The sequence below is a fragment of the Choloepus didactylus genome, chromosome 2 (genome assembly GCF_015220235.1).
Source record: "Choloepus didactylus isolate mChoDid1 chromosome 2, mChoDid1.pri, whole genome shotgun sequence".
Lineage (NCBI taxonomy): Eukaryota > Metazoa > Chordata > Mammalia > Pilosa > Megalonychidae > Choloepus > Choloepus didactylus.
The window spans coordinates 53,010,887-53,033,499 of NC_051308.1; the positions used below are offsets into that span (position 1 = coordinate 53,010,887).

Consider the following 22,613-nt stretch of genomic DNA (forward strand, 5'->3'; position numbering starts at 1 on the left):
TGTACAGCAGTGAGGAAGACCAGATAGCTGCTCTATGCAGCTTGGAAGGCAGGTGGTCCCTGACTCAAGCTGAAACATTCCTTGCAGGCCTACTCTATCACCAATTTGCTCTTGGCTTTTAAGCCCCACAAGCCCTAAACAAATCATTTCTGCCTGATGCATGTAACAATAGAGTATAACAAGAAAGGTGCAGAGGGAATCCTGAGGGGAGATGGATGGAGCGAGCAGTATGAGGAAGCCAGGCTTGTCTTACTCTCACTGCCACTGTTTTTTCCCAGGAGAGCTAAGGGCTCATAGTGTTCTCCTTAGCCCCTAGCATGCAACCACAAACACCACAGTGTACTTGATGCCTGTGTGGATCAATGAATGACCCGTCAACATGAGTGGGTAGGCCCTACATTCCTTGCTCTTGTACTTACATGATTTACAGATGGCCAGAGGAGGGTCCCATCTGTCATCCTCCTGGCACTGGCTCTGGGAACTGCCTTCCAGAGTATACCCATCTTCACACTCCAAAGTAACATTTTCTCCATAGTGGTATACTTTTAAAGTCTCCACCTCTTTCCGGATTCCGTTCATAAACTCTGGGAGGCTACATTTTACCTCTGAAATTAGAAAAACCAGGAGACAATTGATGTTTTATTGTTAACTGTTAGTTGAAAAAGCCATAATAGAAAAGATCTCAAATCTACTTGGCCCTCAACAAAGATTGGCTCTCAATCAAGAATTATTGACCTCCCCCAAAAACTTATGATTTAAAAATCTCTGACTTTCATTCCTTGTGTAAAATAAGGGAATATGGAATGTGCTGCACATCTACTTTTAAATTATTAATAACTCTGCACTAGAAAAGTTGTAGAAAATTTAGAGTTAACCATGTTGTAGCCGTGGATCCACTTGGGCTTAACCATAAGGAAACAGAATATCATGTTAACATGCCCTAGATCTACAACACATACCAGTTATTTCCCCTCTTGTTTAAATACATGTTTCTGGCGCATTTCTATATGTGGAACAAATAAGTTAGTAAATCATGTTTCTGAAATTAAAATGACATTTTTTCTATTTAATTTACTTTATCCTTTTAACTCTTCCCTTATTTTGTTTTCTTTTTCTGCCCAGCCATCATCAACGTCTCCTTTTCAGTTGCAATAGTCTCAAAATTAGTCTACATTTTTTTTTTCTTTTATAAGAACCAACAAAGTAAAGTGGTATTTCTCAAAGTGTGGTATGTGGACTTCCAACATCACTATCCTCTGGTGGTTTGTCAAAAAGAGACTTCTGGATCCCACCTCAAAACACCAGAATCAGAATCCATGGTAATGGAACTTACGAATCTGCCTTTTTAATGAGGTTCCTGTGTGATTTTGAAAATTCTAAAGACGGGGAACCACTGCTATAAAATGTGTTTGAACAGGACAGTTATTAAGACAAAATGAATTTTACATAAATGAAAAGAAAGCAGTTGTCCAAAGAATAGAATATTACCCTTTTATTTTCAGGATATGAACTTTCACAGTCTTAATTCATACCATTAATTTTTTCAATATTCTCTGAATCTTCATACTTTATGCAACTAAAGTAGAGGGATGAACTTTCAGGAATCTGCAGAGTCATAGGAACTCTGTATTTTGTACATTCCATTCTTGCAAATAAATAGAAGAAAGTCAGTGACCCTCTCTGGGGTAGGCCTCATTTTCTTTTTTTTTTTTTTTTTTTTTTTTTTTTTTTTTTTTAATCATCATTTTATTGAGATACATTCACATACCACGTAGTCATACAAAACAAATTGTACTTTCGATTGTTTACAGTACCATTACATAGTTGTACATTCATCACCTAAATCAATCCCTGACACCTTCATTAGCACACACACAAAAATAACAAGAATAATAATTAGAGTGAAAAAGAGCAATTGAAGTAAAAAAGAACACTAGGTACCTTTGTCTGTTTGTTTGCTTCCCCTACTTTTCTACACATCGATCCATAAACTAGACAAAGTGGAGTTTGGTCCTTATGGCATTCCCAATCCCACTGTCACCCCTCATAAGCTACATTTTTATACAACTGTCTTCGAGATTCATGGGTTCTGGGTTGTAGTTTAATAGTTTCAGGTATCCACCACCAGCTACCCCAATTCTTTAGAACCTAAAAAAGGTTGTCTAAAGTGTGCGTAAGAGTGCCCACCAGAGTGATCTCTCGGCTCGTTTTGGAATCTCTCTGCCACTGAAGCTTATTTCATTTCCTTTCACATCCCCCTTTTGGTCAAGAAGAGTTAGGCCTCATTTTCTATATCTCTACGATGGGAGGGCTGGGAGGACTAGAGGATTCCTGAGGCTCTCAGTCCAGGGGAGTCCCCATGGTCCTGTGAGCAGGGCAGCCCTGGGACAACTGCTCCTGAACACGAATCAAGGGCATGTCTGACGGCCCTCCTACCTCATCCCTGCCCTTAGCCTGGGATTTCTAAAAGAAAAGACTGGAAAACAAGCAAAAAGAAAAATCATTTACCTTATAGTTTTGTAAAGTCAAAAGAACCACATTTAGAAGGAGGCAGTACAGAGTGCAGTGGCTAAAAGCAGAGGCTCAGGTCCAAGCTCACACCTGGGCCACGTGACCTGGACCTGTAACCTCAGCTTCCTGCTCTGTAAGATCGCAATAATAATAATTCCACCTCCTAGGATTCTTTTGAGGACTAACACAAATAATTTTTGTAAAGGCTTCAGTACCATGCTCATTAGTCATAGCATATTATTTCCTGTTCTGTAGCTTTTTAGAACATTGCCAACAAATCGTGTGTCATTTTTGCACACATAGACAAGAATAAAGGAAATATTTCCTGGAAACTCCTACCCTGGAACAAATTAAATAAACTCCCACTTTTGGTCATGAGGACTACAATGAGACTCCAAACTCAGGAATTCCAAGAATTAATTGCTGTCTGGCTATTTTGCTCATGACATCACCTCACTTTAGGCTTCTCTTTTCCTGACAAAGTTTGCTTCTAGTCCCTTATTTACCTTTTAAGTCTATTTGTGAGGACTACCTGTGGCCCTCTATGGGCCTTTAGAGCTAAAAGATTCTATTAGTTAAAATCCAATAAAGTATTCTAAGTTGCTGTTTGATGTCTGCTGCATTACTGGAAATTCTATAGGTTCTTCCTATTACCCAGTAAGAGTTAAGATCCTTGAGCAGACTTCTCTCCTACTTCCTCTTCTGCTTTTCTACCCCCCATTCAGAATTGTTTCCCTATCCTCTCAGAAACAGATCCCTCAGCCATAGTAGTCTCAATTTTCCAAAACATTACCCCTGCAAGAAAAATGTCAAAAAAACGAGGCACCTTTGCAATAATGATCAAGTTGGCTCCAGATTCCCTGGTCTGTACAGAAAATGAAGGCCTTCCCCACCAACAGGTAGCCGGGGTCACAGATGTAGTTGACTGTCATCCCAGGTAGATACGGAGATGCACGTCCAAGGTGGTGCCCATTGGGGATCTTGGGAGGGTGTGGGCAGGCTGAGAACAAGTTCCCACACAAATGCGTGAAAGTATATTCAATGAAACATAGAAGCATGAACAAACCAGCACATCCAGTAATATCTCTGACTCTTAGAGACACACAAAGACCTAGGGCAAGCAGGTCCCAAGCCACTAACTGCTAACGGATCAGAGGAAAGGCTGATTCCTTAAACCTGGATCTCAGTTCATACTAATGATCCTCTGCATTCAGTACCTAGAAAACTGTATCACATGGGGTACCACAGGGCTCTCTGAGCTACCAATTCAACACTGTTCTTTCCTCGATGGAGGATGGAGCTCGGGTGGACAACCAGCCACAAATGAACCTATAACTGTCTGGTACTGTTATTTAAAAGCATAACTTTAAATTCCACTTCTCTTCAGTCATCCTGAGTTCCCTTTGCTAAGGTTAAGGTGAAAGGTTGATAAAGTGCACAGTCACCTGAGAATATTGTAGACAAAATATTCTCTACAAAATCTGAACCTCACTGATTCTCATCACTCTCCACCCCTTCTGTCGTCACCACCCCACCCTCCTCCCCCAGTAGGAAGAATCATCTGAAAACTCCCAAGTGTGACATTCGTTGGCACATCTAATACCTGTCTGTCATTCACTGGGCAGGCAGTTCTCTGACATTCATAACAAGCCATGTTTACAAGCAAAATGACTATCATTATAGAAACATGGAGGTTCTTGCCTAGATATTCTGACTCGGGTGGAATATGGGGAAATAAGCACTGACCAGTAGGAACAGATCGTTCACAGCGAGGGGCAGGGCCGCTCCATACCCCGTTCCCTTGACTGTCGCTTGTGCAGCGGATGGTGCTCTCCCCAATGAGGCTGAAGGTCATCCCTCGGTCTGGGTGGGGGTCACATGAATAAGATATTTCTTTTCCATAGGGAATGTCTCCCAGAGGATTTCCTGTGTGTTTCCCATTAAGGATAGCTGGGGGACTTGGACAAAAGATTTCTAGAAAGGAAACAAGAGCTTTAAGTTCCATCAAAGTTTTAAGCAAGGTGATGATATGGTAATGGTGCCCTGTGATGTACTGTGAACTGAATTTTTTTTCTGTTAGAAAGACCATAACTAAGGTGGATAGAATTTAGAAATGTAAGGCTCTTGCTGAGAAGGAAGTAACTGAGGTGAGCCCTAAATTTATAGTTTAATACACTCAACTCTTCTGGACCCTCAAACAGCTAAGTTTTTAACCACTCTGGAAGGTAATTAATTGGTTTATTCAACAATTGGTTTAACAGCTTACTTTATGTCAGGTATCCTAAGAATCCTAGATTGACAATGAGGTCAGGACAGACAGGGTTCTTTCAGCTCTCAAAGACCATAAGTTCCATGGAAATCATGGTGAAGTTTATTAAACATGTACTATTATCTCCAAAAGATGTAAATGTTTTGATGACTCAAGGCACTTATCATCAGAACTAATATCAGATATCCAATAGTGCCATCAGAATACATTTGTAACTATAAGGCTCTTTATAATCAGGTTAAATGACTCCAGACACTTTTTTTTTTTCTTCTGGCTTTCCTTTCTTCCAATCTCTCAGCTGTCTGTTTTTTTTTTTTTTTTTCCTTGTATCTTTTTGGAGCAATTTCTTCCCTAAAATTAATTTGATGCTTCTAATCTGATATGTATTTAGGAACAGATACCTAAGCTTTTGCGAGAGCTTTTGTATATTAAACAATGATTGACCTCTCATGTCTGGATTTTATCTATCTGTTTGAGTTTATTCCAAGTTTATTTATATGTTTATTTTCAGCTTCATGTGTCTATGGAAGATTGAGCTGTTAGACAGCTGAGTTTCATAACACACATTGAATGTTCTTATAAAGTTACACCGCAGTGCTCAACATTAGATATACAGATTGATTAACAGCAAAATATTTTAACAAAATCCAAATTAAAATGAACTTTTTTCCCCAATCATCAGGAGAAAGGGATTAATAAAAAGTCTTGCCTTGTTCTAGTAAGCAAAGTGGGATAAATAAGTAGTGTTCTGGTATATAAAACACTGACTTTTTATCTATCAACTTCTGAATGTTGGTGTGCTTGATTTAAGTAAGTGGTCTGAAAATTCAGGGTGCCTCATTGTTTCAAATATTGATTCACCACCACTGCCACTGCCAGTCCCCCACTCCCTAGCAACATACTAATTTGTCATATTACTCCATTTTATTTTCCCAATAGCACTTATCAATATTTGTCATTTTTATATTCTCATTTTTTGTTTACTTATTTATTCTCCTGTTCATTGCTTCTCTGCCTGACTAGGAAATAGACTCCATGAGAGCACGGTTCCATCTTTCCTACTCCTTACACTTTCCCCAGGGCCTAGCACAGGGGAAGCCCTCCCTCAGTAAAATGCTATGAACTAGATAACAGTCTGAAAAACTAGTTTAGATATGTGAGAGGATAAAAGGACAGAAAATTTAGAGAATTACTCCTTGGTGGTACAACACACTAGAAAAAATATAAGGAGAGACATCCAGGTTGTCTATTATTCCTTCTACTCACGTTCACAGACAGGAGCACTGCTATTCCAAAGGCTTTTCTTTCCAACCAGGACACAGTGACTAGCAGAAGTGCCTTTTAATCGGAACCTTAAGAAAAAAAGAAGTAGCGAATCAGTGAGCGATTCTCATCTTTCCTTCATCTCTTCACTGATAGACGTTCAGCTTCCTCACTTTAGCCTAAATACCATTCAATACTTCTGCTCAGGTCCAGCTAAAAGTCTCAGATCATTTGAGAATTCAGGAACTGGTAGAAACTCAGAGGCTTAAATTATTCTAAAGGATCACAGTGTCCTGGGACTGGCAAAGCAATCACAAGTAGAATGCTTCATCATCTACAGAGGATGCAGAACACAGAGCCCTTCTCCCTGGGAATTAGACCCAACCCCTTCGGAGGTCACCTTTCACATCTCACTTATTCTCATAAAAAGAAGAACAGGTCTCGGCCTGGGGGAGCAAAGCAGAGCACATCTGGAAAAGGGAACAGGCATTGTTGTTCTAGCTGCTACGTTTTTAATGGGCCAAAAGGAGTCCCACAGAAGCACAGTGGACCAAATGTTCTAGAAAGGAAACAATGGTACGGGGGAGCTGCTTTGCAGAAAGTCACCCTGAAATGTCCAGTTTACTGTGGAACCTATTGTCCTGAAAACTGCTGATCATTATTGGGTGGCAGACTTTGTGTAAATGTCGGATTCCTTAGCACATATTAAGAGCAACTGCTTCCCTGCACAATCTTTTTTTTTTTTAATATTCATTTTATTGAGATATATTCACATACCACACAGTCATACAAAACAAATAGTACATTCGATTGTTCACAGTACCATTACATAGTTGTACATTCATCCTCAAAATCAATCCCTGACACCTTCATTACCACACACACAAAAATAACAAGAATAATAATTAAAGTGAAAAAGAGCAATTAAAATAAATAAGAACACTGGGTGCCTTTGTCTGTTTGTTTCCTTCCCCTATTTTTCTACTCATCCATCCATAAACTAGACAAAGGGGAGTGTGGTCCTTATGGATTTCCCAATTCCATTGTCACCCCTCAAAAGCTACATTTTTATACAGTTGTCTTCAAGATTTATGGGTTCTGGGTTGTAGTTTGATAGCTTCAGGTATCTACCACCAGCTACCCAAATTCATTAGAACCTAAAAAGGGTTGTTTATATTGTGTGTAAGAGTGTCCACCAGAGTGACCTCTCGGGTCCTTTTGGAATCTCTCTGCCACTGAAGTTTATTTCATTTCCATTCACATCCCCCTTTTGGTCAAGAAGATGTTCTCCACCCCATGATGCCAGGTCTACATTCCTCCCCGGGAGTCATATTACACGTTGCCAGGGAGATTCACTCCCCTGGGTGTCTGATCCCACGTAGCGGGGAGGGCAGTGATTTCACCTGCCAAGTTGGTTTAGCTAGAGAGAGCACTGCTCAATCTTGTTACCTCTGCCTGACTGATAGCACTTGCCACCAAGACTACTAGATTCACATAAACAACTAAATAACACCACCTAAAACAAGAACACTGGCCATTATGATGCCAACACCAAAGCCCATTGCTGATGTGAAGGTATACAACTGGACTGATACTACTTAGCCTTACACTATTACGTATCCCACTATTCATTGGCTTTAAGTTTCCTGAAAAAACTCTTGCATAACACCGCATTACAAACCATTTTTGTATTATATGTCAAATGTTTTCCTAACAAACCTTCCATAAAATTAAGTTTCCCTACCTCCAAATAACTGTTTGCCCATTCACTTCAGGTTATAACCACAGATTTAAGATCAGTGGTTGTATTTATGTTTGTACTTGACACTATGTGTTACATATACCATTTTCTCTTTACCTACTGATAGTGGTGCCACTGAGTCCTTGTCCTTATTTCAAAAATACCCTTCCAGAAGTTGATATCCCTGGGGCTTCTTTTCTACTAGACCAGCTCTCTTTGGGGATTAGCCCCAAACCCCAAGAGTATCTCCATCAAGCACTCAGTCCCTGTCCTCTACTCCAGGTCACACTCACCCTTCATTGCAGATGAAGGACACTTTTGCCCCAAGCTGGAGATTCGGGGGAGAGAGCACCTGGCCATTAGGGAGTAGCTGCAGGAAGTCATCACATGATTTTACTAGGAGAGAGAGAGAGGAAAAAAAAAAACAAAAACAAGACAAAACAAGGAATAAGACTGCTATGGGAGGGACAAAGAGATTCATCTGCAAACAGATAAGCATGTAAGCACCTTCACATCTGGGGACTGCAGGGCTCCAGTCGCCCTGGGGCGTACAGTGCAGAGAAGCAGCTCCTCTGATGTCGTAGCCGGGCTCACAGCTGTAGATCACTTCCTGCCCAGGGGAGAAGTTGTCCTTGTCGCCTGGGGTATGCTTACCGTGCAGGATTTCTGGAGGGGGCTGACACACTGTGGAAAGGACAGATCCAAATTACTTGTTACTTATGGGAAAATATCTTTCGGTAAACGCCTGTCAGGGAGTTAGAGCATCTTTATTATACAGTGCAGATATTAGAAAATATCCGGTAGTTCAGTATCCTTGTTTCACTGATGAGGAAACTGAGGACATAGAGGCAAAGTGGTTTATTCAAGATCCTTGAACTACTAAATAGCAGAGCTGATTAGAACTTAGGTGTCTTCAACACCGTGTCTGTGTTTTTTTACTAAAATATGTTTCTAAGGCTACAAGGCAGAAAGAAGGTTTCTTTTGCTTTCAAATACCAGCCATCCAGTACGGGACTGTAAGTACTGCTGGCTTGTCCCTTCCTTACACTTCCTATAAAGGAAGACTTTCAGGCATCATCTTTTGCACAACAACAAGGGTCACCTTTGCCCAAGTCTCATCTAACAGAACCCCCAACCTAGCTTCCTGCACAGTCTCTCATGCATCGCCTTCATCAGTTCTCTGGGTTGCTCTTTCAGTCCCTGTGAGGTTGAACCTCGAGCCTCCTCCCTGTCCCTAAGTACCAGCCTGGGTTCTTTCCACTCCACTGCTGGACCTGCCATTTCAGCATTAGACAAGAGAATCCATGGAGAACACAATCCCCTAATGAAAGCTACAGACTGTTTATGAGAGACTATGTTGCTTAGAGCATATTTTGACTCAAATTTTGGCTGCCTCCATATACAGCCCAACTGGTGTGTGCTTAGGGCATCAGAATGCATTGGGGAGAAAAATGAAAAAAATTTTTTTTGTTTGGATTTGAGCAAGTAATTTCCCTTTTCTAGGCCTCAGATGTTGCAGTAATAAGATGGGGAGGGGGGAATTGGAACAGAATTATGGCAATCTAAGCCCTTTTTTAATCTGATGCTACAATTTCAGTTTCCGTGGCCCATTTGCCTGCTGACCCCCTCTAGTGGTAGATACATTATCATCATTATCATACATTACTATTCATCATACTATTATTATTGCTACTACTATTACTATTACTATTACTACTACTATTACTATTACTATAGTAATGTATTACTATTCATTATCACTGGACTCTGGAGTCAGAAAGGCTCTGAATTCCAGGACTTGTCCTGTTAGTCTGTTAGTCATTAGTTCTGTGACCTTTGTTTAACATCAATAAGACTCAGTTCTGTCAATTAAGATGAGATTATGAATATTTCCTGCCTCATGTATTTGTTATAAATAGTAAATTAAACATGCATATAAAATGTGTTTATCACAGATGAGGTGCATAGTAGACCATTTCTTTTTGACAATTACTATTGTCAGAGATAATAATAATAACAGATAATAGAACTAGCAGATAACAGATCATAGAGCTGGCATCATGCTTAGTGTATTTAGGCCAATTTCATAATCCTTCTACATATCCACACCTAAACACACATATTTCTTCCTTAATTCTGACAACTTCCATCATTCATCACTCCCTAGCCCCAACAAAGTCTCAAGCAATCAAACTCACCCCTGGAGCAGCTTGGTAACTCAGGCACCCATGTGTTGTTGGCCTGGCACTGCACGCTGCTGGGCCCCTTCAAGACAAAGCCAGGCTGGCATCTAAACTTCACAATCTCTTTTAAGAAAAAAGGACTACTATTTCCTGACACCCTGATTCCATTTTCAACTTCGGGAGTTGTGCATTTATTAAGAGAAACACACTGAGGAGGAAGACTGCTCCACACGCCAAGTTGGTTGTCTTTGCTGGTACAATAGATCGACTGCGCTCCTTCGAGGTCAAACAGCTTTTCTCCTTTTGGCCCATTGTGGCACCGATAAGTTACCACCGTTCCATATTGAAAATGCTTCCCATTGCTGCTGTAGAAGTCTCCATTGGATATGGCTGGGGGAGGCTCACAAGATATACCTAAGAAAATAGAGTGTGTAATAAACAACAGCTTAATTCTTTTTTACTATGAATTTAAATAACAAATACAAAGAATCAAATGCCTTCCAAAACTGTAACTGATTGAAATTTGTTATTTTCTTCTAATTGTTAATAATCACTTTGTTTTTTTACATAGTTGACATTTATTTAGGTGTGTGTAATATGGGTTCTACCCATAATATTTATTTCATGTAAAAATATTCATGCATTAATATGTGTTACATATTTGTGATTTTAAGTGGATAATCTATGTTATTTTATTATAACTTATTAAGTTATTTACCTACTCCTGGCCTATTTTTTCTACTGATTATTAAATGACATCTTTGCAGGTTACGTACATTACTTCTGGCACTACTCATCAAGAGAAAGAGAGAAAACAAAAATAGGAAAGGTAAGGCTAGAGAAATGAAATAATCACAGATTCAAGGGTAATAAAATAAATGAATACTGTGTTCTATCATAGGATAAGAATTTAGAAAATTTTAATATGTGACTACAGTTACATACCACATACACACACACAACCAATATTTAGTCCATTATATGTTTATTGACCTAAAAGCACAGTAGAAGTGAAAGCAGATTTCCCAGAAGACAACTCCCTAAAAAAAGTGCCAGGACTAGACAACTTTTAATAGGAAGTTGATAATTGCTTGGTAATTCAAGTTTATTCAGGGAGTATTTCTTGGACAGCAAAAGAGGCACCTTGCATAGTTTCACATTTATTTCTTTGAATCTTTAAAAATCAATGTTATTTTCTTTTTATGAATATTATACAAATCATTGTAGAAAATTTATAAAATATGGACAAGAAAAATAAAGAAAATGATAATGGTCCAGTGGTAAGTATTTCTAACCATTTAATGTATGTCCTTTCAAATATCTATGTGTGCACACATATGTATGTTTTAGATATGGTTCTTACAATATCATATTTGATAGTTGAATAACACACACAAACACATACACACACACACACACACATACTATCTATTTCCACTTGGCTGTGGTGTCCCATACTCTAATTTCTCATGATATGCTTTTCTTTGTTATTTTAAACTTTTTATTTTGTAATACTTTCAAATTTACAGGACAGTTACAAAAATAATGCAAATCCCAAACAGAGAACTCCAACATACCCCTATAAGATACCCAGATTCACCAATTCCAACACTTTGCCACATTTGCTGTACCATTTCATCCATCTGTCCATCAGTCTATCAGTACATCTATCTGTTTAACCACCCATGTTCTGAACACTTCAGTATAGGTTATATATATTGTGTTCTTGAACACTCATAGTGCCATGTAAATTTCCTAATAACAAGAATATTCACTTGTGTATCCACCTTAAGTGCGGGTATCAAGTTTAAGAACTTTACCACTGATATAAAGCTTACAGTCTGTATTACAATTTTTTCCATATGTACCAATAATGTCCCTTTTAGCCTCAGGCTCTGTTCACATTTCTTCATTCTTTGCTCTTTCTGCTCTTCAGACTGGATAATTTCACTTGTCTTATCTTCAAGTACACTGGTTTTTTCTGCTACCAGCTCCAATCTGCTGTTGATTCCCTCTTGGGAATTTTTAATTTCTGTTACTGTGATCTTCAGCTCTGTTTGGTTTTATCCATGATTTCCATGTCTTTATTGAACTTCTCTTTGTGCTCATCTATTGTTTTCCAGATTTCTTTTAGTTCTTTATCCATGTTTTCCCTTAGCTCTTTGAGCATATTTAAGGCCATTTTGCAAAGTCTTCATCTGGTATGCCTGAAGTCTGGTCCTCTTTGTTCATGGTTTCTAATGTTTAATATTCTCCTTTGCCTGGGCCATTACTTCCTGTTTCTTTGTATGTCTTGTAATCTTTTGTTGAAACCTGGACAATTTGATATTTTAATGTGTTATCAGTGGAATTTTGACTCTGAGGTGTCTGTTCATTAAGCTAGTGTTTCGGAGCTTTCCTGGAATGCCAGGAAATAACCAAAAAGAGAAAGAAATAAAGAAAACATCTTTCCCAGTCCTTGAGGCTTGATCACTGGGAATAGTTCTCCTTCAGGGCTTTTTCATAGAATGAGTTTATAGAAGAGTTCAAGGCCAAAGCTTAGGGGCTTCCCTGATCCTTTCTGCACAGGGGTCTTATCTTAGGGGTGCATACGTGGCCCTGGAAATTCCCCCATTTACATGGATAGGAATGTCCCTTCTTCCCTAGGGAACAGTTTCCTTACAGTTCAGGCACTGTACTGTATATCCTACAGTGAGCAATCCCTCGGCCCAGGTAGCATGACTTGACTGCTTTCGATGTCCTGTAGGAAAGCTCTGAGAGTCACCTTCTACATGCAGGGCAAGATCTGGGACCTTGAGTCCCTCAGGCCACCACCAGACAGATTGGGCCAGACATACATGCTCCCAGTATGTGCACAAGGGTTACTCTGCTCCCTCCAGTACCAGGACCAGGAACCCACACTGGAAGCATGGGCCAGCTCTGTGCCGAGCTAGTGAGGGGTTGGGGAGGAGCTAGCTCGGGTGCCACAAGATCCTACTGCTTTTAAGTAACCACCTTTTCCTTGATTTTGCATTTGCCCTGTGACTTCACTCCTTTAATTGTTTTCTGGAGTTTTGTGAAAGATGTTTTTCTGCCTGTACTTACTGGCTGTTCAAAGCTTTGGTGGGGGGTGGAGACTTAAAGCATTTCACTCTGTCATTTTGATCAGGGTGGGCCTTCCTCATGGGATGCTGTTGATCCTTTCTTAAGGTACTTATTATAGTCATTTTTAATGAGCCTTATTTCTCACATTAGCTTATCTTCAAACCATGCTGAATATTTAGGTTGTTTAACATTTTCAACTATCATAAATAATGTTCAATTGAGTATCTTTGGAGTAAAATCCTGGAAATCCTGGAAAAATTCCATCAGTGTCTTCTTGGGATAAGTTCATAGAAGTGGAATTACTGGGTCAAAGGGTATTTACATGAAGGCTTTTGTATATATTGCCAGTGGCCTTCCAGTATTTGCACCCATTTTTACTCCTACCAACTCTGTGCGTGATGCTGATTTCTTTACACCTTCAATTCTTTGCCAATTTGCAATCAGTCATTCTTCTACGTCCCTCAAAATTTTGGAGGTTCACTATTAAATATCACATAGAAAAGTTGGAAGGTCAACTAATCAAGAACAAATACTACTAAGAATATGAGCCTAAAAGAATTGTGAAGGAAGATCAGAGTTTAGAATGACAAGAGGCATGGGGAAATTGCTAAGGATTATAAAAATTGTCCTTTTTGCTGTTCAGAGTAAGAATAAAAAGGAAGGAAGTGGCCCATTTCTTAGGATCATAATGTATTATTCACAGTTGGCAGTCAGGTCTAATTTTCTCTATCATCTTTAAAATTTACCCACTAAGGGGAATGATTTTTTTATAATGGAAAGAATCAACTATCAAAGTAGGAAAGTAGGGCTATTTTAACAGAGTTCAAGCCCATGGTTTCAGGTATCGACTCCTAAGATAAAGAAAAATCAGGAGAATCATGCAGCACATGGCTCTTATTGTACAAATATCTGAGGACTACTCTATTCAACAAGGATTAGATTTATCCGTTGTAACTCCAGGCACAAATCAGGATCAAATGGAGGGTTTTATGGGGGAAAATATTTCAACTCACTCTCACAAATGGGTACTTCCTTATCCCAAATGACATTATTTCCTGAGATGAGACAAGTAGCAGATCGAGAACCAATGAGTCGATACCTAGAAGCCAAAAATGAAAAATGATTATGCACTTAACACGCATTTCTCATTTAAATCATCACTTAGAAAATAATAGCAGGTAGACATTACAAATTACAGGACAGATTAAAGTATGAAAGAACTAAGTAGGAAGAAACCCCATCTCCATCTGCAAATTAGTCCTTTAGTTCCAACGACAAGCTTTAATTCTTAACTCTTTAATCAGACTTCTCTCCATATTCTTTCCTGGTTCATCACAACTGAATGCATTTCCCTTATCCAACACTGGACATTTTTGTATTTGTCTTTAGGGAAACTTTTGCCTATGTGTACTTCCATCTAGGAAATGAGCTCCTTGATTATCAGGAAAGATGTCTTTTTGAAATATGTAACACCCTGTAGCATCTAGCATAGAATTTTCAATTATTGGGTGCTCAGTAAATAAATAAACAAATAAATAAAATAAACCAAAAACTGTTGAATGAAGGACCAAAGGAATGATGTCTTCACCTTAAAGATTCAGTAAATGAGAGGCAGAGGAAACCCAATCTGGCTTGCAATGGCTAATCATCCCTACATTTTAAATGTATAAGGAAGGAGTTCTTACCCACTGTTTCATAAACCATTCAGAGAAGGCCACAAAATTTGGAACATTTCATTATAATTTATTTTTTATTTATTAAGTAGCTATACTTTACTGCAAGAAATGTCTCAATGAATGCTAAGTGAATCATGTGTTGCAATGTCAAGTAGGGCTAAAGGTGATCCAAGTAGAGGTTAAGGTGTATAATGCAATGTCAGTAATGTTGAGGTGTTTAACAGAAGAGTTGAGAACTTTGCCTCTTGATTATGTAAGACACGGGATCAGACAGTAACAATTTGTGCCAAAGACTACTAGTGGTCCCTAGCATCTAGTCTTCTCTTCCTTAGTAATAGAACCCCTTGTTTTAACTGGGTCATTGGCCACCTTCAATAAAGGCTTCATTTCTCAGTTTCTCTTATAGTTGGTTATAGTTATTTGATTAAGTCCTGGCCCAAGGGACAAAAGTGGAGTGTCTTGTGCAATTTCTGGAAAGTGTCTTTTAAAGGATGGACATTGTTTTTGCTTCTTCCATTCTTCCTCTTTTTTGAGGAGGACAGGGAAGTAGAACCCAGGCTTCTGCTAATCACAGAGTCATCATATGAGACCTGGACTACCTACATCCATGGTTTTTAACCTGTGAGAGATGTAAACTACTATCCTATTTCAGGTCCTGTTACTTCATTTTTTGTCTCTTACAGCTGAATCTTATACGAATTGATATACCAGCTCTTCCCACAACAGCGACACAAACCTAGAGGGATCTGTGTGAGCACGATTCAACAGCTGAACCACTTCTATGTTGAGGTTGTGATTGAATCTTACTTATTGTTAATGTGTTTAGTGTTGGCTGTGTTTTACAGTATTTTCAAGTGTGCCAATAAAAGTTTAATCTTCAAAATTGCTGCAAACATACAAGTTGAGAACTACTGGAGTAAGGAAAGAAGATGATAATCTCTCCACTACAATGTGGTTCTTTTTGCCTGTCTCCTGTCATAAACTTAAAAGTTGCCTTAAGAGCACAGGATCAGGGATATCCTGTAATTTTGACCTTATAGTGGCTGCTTTTAAAGTGCTCACTATCACCATCTAAGCTAGTGCATTGGAGTAAAAATGTGAAGCAAGTTCCAGCCTACATGAGGTTGCAAAGGAATGAACATTTTTGAAGATGCTATGAGACACCGAAATGATGCAATCATGATTGCATGTAATTTTTCATATTGTGACCTGACCCGATTTCACATTGTGTGAAGTTCATTTATTGAAGTCTACTCCTTAGTTCTACTGGGAATTATAAATTGGGGCATGCATGAAGCTCAACCATGGTCCAAAAGAACCCATGAATTCCCTCTCCTGATAAACAACTTACACATCATGGAGAAGGGTGCCTAGACATTGGAGAGCCCATTAGGCAAGGGCCAAGGATGGAGAATGGAGTGCTGGGATATTGTAACATTCCTATCTTTTTGTTTTTTTCATGCCCCTTGAACTCTTTAAGAGTGCAATCTATGGAGACATGAAATAGTCTTCAAATTGTTACAGGTGGCTCTCAGATTTGATTCTGTGGAAGACCTGGGTTTTTTTTTAAAGATGTCAGATGGGTTCAGTTATCTTTAGAAAGGGCAGCTGGTTAAATTGGACCCAAGCGCCGATTCCACAACTTTGAAAGAATCTGGAAAGTATCCATTACTGCCACTATCCACACCATGATGTCTCAGGGTTATTAGGGCTTATATCCCCATATTTCTCTCTGTTTCTATGCTCTTATGCCCATACTGAGCAGGTCAGAGTTCTACCAACAATACTCAGCGGCACACCCAAAACCTTTTGGAGGTTTCGGTAAAAAATTCATTCACATCCAAGTATTTTATGTGTTTAGTAACTTTACTAAAGATTTGGAAGGGATCACATTTTAAAGAGTGTCTCATAGACATCTTATTGGCTCTTCTTTCCCTGAACCTCCTTTTCTGGAATCATATATATGGAAAATTAATAATAAATATCCCTCTCTTCAACAGAATTGTCCTACCCATAGTAAGCCCCTTGGGGTTCCTACTTTTTCTCCAAGTAGTTTCCCAAACAAATGCAATTCCTTTCTGAGAGGATGAGTAAGTTTTTACCTTCTTTTAATGTGATGAAAGTTCACTAACTTCAAAGAAGGCTTGAGGATCCAGATCTTAAGGCCTACATAAAGAGGAAAGCTTTGTAGATTTGGGGCAGAGGCTATGCACAGTTTTTAGACTTTTGGAATATATTATCAGATTACCTTTAACAAATCTTTGATCATCAGTGCCCCTTTCACTGAGCCTACATTACTACGAGATTTTTGTCAATTTGCAAAATTAATAGGTAAAAATGGCATTCCCTTTTTATTTTAATTTGTATTTCTCTTATTACTAAGTGAAGCCACACTTTTTCATGTGTTTCTTAGAGTAATTCCATTTTTATTTTGTAAGTTATATGTTCATAATCCTTTATCATTTTTCTGCTTGGGTGTCTACCTTTTTATAACTGGTGTATAAGGGTTCATTTTGTATTTTTCTTCTGTTTGTTGTTTGCCTTTAAATTGTTTTCGCATTTAGAGAAGTTTTCAATTTTTTTGTTTTAAAATTTACCAATCTCGCTCATAATAGAATTTTTCCTTAGTATATATCTATAAAGGTCTCAAATCAAAACCACATTTGTGTATCTATTCATCTAGTTCTTTTATGGTTTTATTCCTAACATTTAATTTTAAATCTATATGGACTTTGTTTTGAGGCAGGGGTCTAATTTATCTTTTTGTATACTTGCATACTAATGAATAATTGTAGTTTTCCATGCCTTGAAGTGCCATTTTTGTCACTGCTAAATTCTCAGAAAAACTTGTATCTTTTTCTTGGGCCCAATATTTTGCTCTGTGTCTATTTGGATTTGTGTCTCTAGTTTGCATGATATCAATTATTTTCTTTTTAGAATGCATTTTAACATAACTTCTGTTTTAAAATATGTTGTGTGTTTCAGTTTGCTATACGCTATCATTATGCAAAATACCAGAAATGAATTGGCCTTTATTAAGGTTATTTATTAGGTTACAAAGTTACAGTCCTAAGGCCATAAAAGTGTCCAAACTAAAGCATCAACAAGAAGATATGATCGTTTGCTCCTGGGTTCTGGTTTCAAAATGGTTTTCTCCAAAATGTCTCTGGACTTGTCTCTCTCCAACCATCTCTGAGTGTCAGCAAGCATCTTGGTCTGTGTTGGCTCTTGGCTTTTCCCTTAAAATACTCCAGTGAACTAATCAAGACCCACTTGAATGGGCAGGGTCCACACCTCCATGGAAATAATTTAAACAGAGTTCTTACCCACAGTTGAGTGGGTCACATATCCAGGGAAACCCTCAATCAAATGTTTCCACCCAACAAGATTGGGTTAAAAGATTATGGCTCTTCTGGGGTCCATAACAGTTACAAACTGGCACATTCTGTTTATAAAAACATCCCTCCTGTTATTATTTCAGGAAATTTTATTGGTGAGTCTCATGACAGTAACAGTCATCTTGCCAAATTAAAAAAGAATCCCATTGGAACTCTGATTGGAATTACATTAAATTTACATATTAATCGAGATAATTAACATCACCACAAAAATGAAATCTTCTTTCAAATAAAATGTTATATTATGTACTTCTTAAGCAATTTTTATTACTTCCAAAATGTTTTTAAATCTTCTCCTTCTAAGTACCATGTATTTCTCGTTAGATTTGTTCTAGATGATTATTTTGCTACTATTATTAACATTTCCTTCTATCATATTCCAGCCGGTTGTTATTTTTATAAAGTAAGGAATTAATCTGAGTATTTATTTTTTACTGGATAGCTTATAAATATTTCCAATTAGTTCTGACAGTTTCTCAGAAAAATTTTAGGTGAACAACCTTCTGCTTGTAATAATAAATTCTTCAAATATATGTAATTTTGCATGCAAGTGAGTGTGTGTCATTTTATTGGTTTGAGTTTCCACAACAATTTTGAATAATAGGAAGGATGCCAAGTATTCTTTTCTTTCTCCTAACTTTAATTATATGCCTCAAGCATATTTCTAGATTTTAACCGTTAATTATAATATTTTTGGTTGATAGAATATATTTATCTGGCTTTAATGAAAGATATGATATAAAATAAATTAATGGATTTCCTAAATCTGAACTATTTTTGGAATAACCCTAGTTGTTCATTTTGCATTTAAAAAAATTGTTTTCACTTAATATTTGATTTAGAATAGTGAGCCAAAGCTGTAGGTTCTTTTTACTTGCAATCTTTGGCAAATTTTAGTACAGACATAATTTTCTTCCTATGCTCTGTAACAGTTGTTCCAGTTTGCTAATGCTGCCATTATGCAAAATACCAGAAATGGATTGGCTTTTATAAAGGAGGGTTATTTGGTTACAAATTTACAGTCTGAAGGCCATGAAAATATCCAAATTAAGGCATCAACACAAGTATACCTTCACCTAAGGAAGGCCAGTGGCATCTGGAAAACCTCTGTTAGCTGGGAAGGCATGAGGCTGGTGTCTGCTGATCCTGGGTTGTGTTCCAGGTCCTCTCTCAGCTCTTGTGCATTCTTTGAAATGTTCCTCTTGGGGCATTTTGTCCTCTCTTAGCTTCTCCAGAGTAAACTATCAGCAAAAGTCTGCTTTGAACAGCAGTCTCCAAAATGTCTCTTTAAGCTGCTCTCCAAAATGTCCCTCTCAGCTGCTCTGAGGTCCTTCTGTTTGTGAGCTCTTTTATAGGACTCCAGTGATTAAATCAAGACCCACCCTGCATGGGTGGGGTCCATATCTCCATGGAAATAATTTACTCAAATGTTTCACCCACAGTTGATTGAGTCACATCTCCATGGAAACAATCAAAGGATTCCAACCTAATCAACACTAATACACCTGCCTCCACAAGACTGCATTAAAGAACATGGCATTTTGGGGGGCATAACACATCCAAACTGGCATACAGTTTAAATAATATTCAGATTATCTATTTCTGGAAGTATAAAAGAAGTTACAAAACTGGGCCAATTCTTTTTTTGGAAATCATTTCTATGTGAGTGTTTAAATATGTCCACAAATTCTTTGCTACATCTCCCTTCAAGTAATAGAGCCTAATTCCCCTTCCTTTGAGTGTAGGCTGGACTTAGTGACTTAATTCTAATGAACAGCATAAAGTGGAAGTGTTGGTGTGCATAAAAGGCACTCTGATGTTTCTCTCTCTCTTTCAGATTGCATATTTTGGCAGAAGCCAGCTGTCATGTCCTGAGCAGTGCATTGGAGAGGCCCATGTGGTGAGGAACTGAAATCTCCTGCCAAAGGCAGGTGAGTGAGCCTTCCTGGAAGGGAATCCACCAGGCCCAGTCAAAACTTCAGATGACAGCAGCTCTGGCCAACATTAAGGACTGTCATCTCACAAGGGATCCTGGGTCAGAAACACCCAGCCAAGCACTCAGGGTTTCCGGACTCTTGGAAATTGGGTCAGATAATAACTTTGTTGTTTTAAACAACGAAGTTTTGGGGTAAATTGTTACATAGCAATAGATACCCAATACATTCTTTGACTTGTCCAACTTATTCTTTTATAATGGGTTTATTAAGGGTTTTACTCTTTTTTTAGGTATATCCTGGTAAATAATATTTTCCCTATGGAAAAACACATTTTAAGAATATTTTCAATTTATTAGGCTGGAGTTATATAATAATATTTTTATAAAGTATAGAACCTCTTTAATATCTATGTTTATATTCCCTTTCTCATTCATGTGCATTTCTAGATTTGTCTGTGAAACTACAACTGAGCAAGTTTTGTTTTAATTGGTTACTTTAAAGAACCTGCTCTTAGGTTTATTTCTCATTTTTGTTGTTTCCTTTTTCCTTATTCATTAATTTCCTTTCTTTTTTTAATCCCTTATGCATGTATTTTTAAACATTTAAAAATTCTCAAGTAAAATGTTTTGTTCATTTGTTTAAATTTTCTTGTCAAATAAACTGAAACTTTCTCTAAGGACAGTTTTGGCAGCAGCACATTTGCATTAGCTTTCATGGTGAAAAAGCTTACTAATGCAGGTTTTAGCATTACAAAGATCTTTGAGTCAGACTGGCGTGTTTAAATTCAAACCTCAGCCTCTCTCTGGGCAAAAGAGTTAATTGCCTGTCTCAGTTTTCCCTTCTGTAAAACGGGAGTGTGCTGATTTGAAACTGTTACGGACCCTACAAAAGCCAAGATAATGGCCTAGGTAGAATAGAGTGGGACTGATGACCAAAGGCAGTTTTTTTTGCGGGGGAGGGGGCCAGGAAGATTTAATCTATATCTTTTTCCCCCTAATTTTGCTGTGGCAGCTGAAAAGTAGTACACAATCTTTAACTGGTCCCTCCAAGTTGAGGCAGTGGCTTCTAGCATGGTTACCTGTCCCAGGCAAAAGTCAAGACAAGAAATCTGTCAATGTCCTCACTCTGTGTCCACTTTAATGGTTATACTTCCCAGAGATACTGTTATGTTTAAGATTTGCCTTCAATCCCCTGTCTCAGAGTCCTCCAACTCATCTATAGTACTTTCTGTTCTCAGCTATAGGTGTTTGTATGAAAACTAGCATTTTTTTCCTTTTATTTATTTGGTAGGCTAGTCCTTTTCATTGGCTGAAGGCCTCCCCAGTCTTCATGGGTGCTACATTTGATAAGAGCATGGTACCCTCCCCTAGTTTATAACACAGAAACAGACTTTTCCTTCTTTTTCACATTCCTTTGGTCACGTGTCTGTGATCAAGCCACCATATCTATCCAGAAGTCCTACTGATGACTTTTTAAAGCACAGGTGGTGATAGTCTAATTCACCTATTTAAGTCAGGGTCAAGGTTGGTATTGGTGTCCTGAAACTCATATTCAAGAGATAGTGCTCCCAACTCACCCATCATTACAAGTATAACTAACTGTTGATCCAAACTGGGTATCTGTGTTTATATGCACCATGCCATTGAAGGGCTCTGGGGGATTTCCGCATTGCTTTCCTAGGGGAAAGAAGCAGAATTTAAAGTTAGGTGTAGAGTTCAATTTATCTTTGCTTATGAAGTTCAAATGCATACTGAGCCCATATAGTTCTGATTGTTCTACAGAATTGCTCACTTTGAGGACTGTGCACAGCCTCAGAATCAGGAACTACAAAGCACTGATTTTAAAAAGACCACCGTGTATCCCTTAATAAATGTCATTTATGGTTACAGAGTTGTGCTCTGATCCCAGCAGTTTAAATCAAAGGCCTCAAAATTTGGGTGTCTCCCTTATTTTTAGCCAAGAATAGTCACAGCTATCCATTTTGTTTGTATGTGCCCTTGATTCATTTCTTTCATGGTTGCAGCCATCAAGGTGCCCTCCAGTGAATGGAGACTTTCCCTCCAACTCCTTTTAAAGAGTCATTCCCTTGATATTTAGTCAAGGTACAGAAAGACCAAGCAATAAGAAGGGATGACCTCCAAGAACACTGTCCATCTAAATACCTTTGGCAAACATAGATGTCCTGATTCTAAAATTTCAACAAATTAAATCAGATCCTACAGATGTTGGACTGATACAGAAGAGCTCCTACTTCAGAGGTACTCACGTTTACACATGTTTTCAGCACTTGACCAGTCCAAGTTTTCCTGGCAGATGATAGAGAACAACCTCCTGACGTAACCAGGGCGGCATTCAAACTCCAAAGCTGTCCCAACTGGAAACTCAGACTCATCTATCAGGGTTGCAGGCTTGGCAAATGGAAACTGCTTGGGGGGTTTACAGTGACCTGGAGGCCGAGATCACAGGAATATTAACGTTGGCAGAGAGACTTCCACCCCCTCCTCTTTCTCTCAAATTAAACTGACAGACCACAGAAACAGAGACTTTTAAT

General features: G+C 38.4%; 1 protein-coding gene and 1 long non-coding RNA gene across 6 annotated transcripts in view; one reads left to right on the forward strand and one right to left on the reverse strand.

Moving 5' to 3' along the window:
- CR1 (complement C3b/C4b receptor 1 (Knops blood group)) overlaps window positions 1–22,613 on the reverse strand; it is a 130,003-nt gene that overhangs the window by 16,895 nt on the left and 90,495 nt on the right. For 3 of the 5 annotated variants that reach the window (XM_037824814.1, XM_037824813.1, XM_037824816.1), the window contains 10 exons: window positions 22,329–22,508; window positions 21,639–21,738; window positions 14,065–14,150; window positions 9,983–10,381; window positions 8,292–8,468; window positions 8,078–8,180; window positions 6,047–6,132; window positions 4,258–4,485; window positions 3,338–3,511; window positions 420–605 (listed from right to left, as the gene is read on the reverse strand). In XM_037824814.1, coding sequence (XP_037680742.1) covers window positions 420–605; window positions 3,338–3,511; window positions 4,258–4,485; window positions 6,047–6,132; window positions 8,078–8,180; window positions 8,292–8,468; window positions 9,983–10,381; window positions 14,065–14,150; window positions 21,639–21,738; window positions 22,329–22,508 — 1,719 coding nt within the window. Of the gene's footprint in view, window positions 1–419; window positions 606–3,337; window positions 3,512–4,257; window positions 4,486–6,046; window positions 6,133–8,077; window positions 8,181–8,291; window positions 8,469–9,982; window positions 10,382–14,064; window positions 14,151–21,638; window positions 21,739–22,328; window positions 22,509–22,613 lie in introns of those variants that run through there. The other 2 variants (XM_037824815.1, XR_005215077.1) reach the window with 2 other exon arrangements.
- On the forward strand, window positions 15,418–22,116 carry LOC119526046. The gene is made up of 3 exons (XR_005215078.1): window positions 15,418–15,516; window positions 19,963–20,056; window positions 22,086–22,116. It is a non-coding gene; the product is annotated as an uncharacterized LOC119526046 (long non-coding RNA).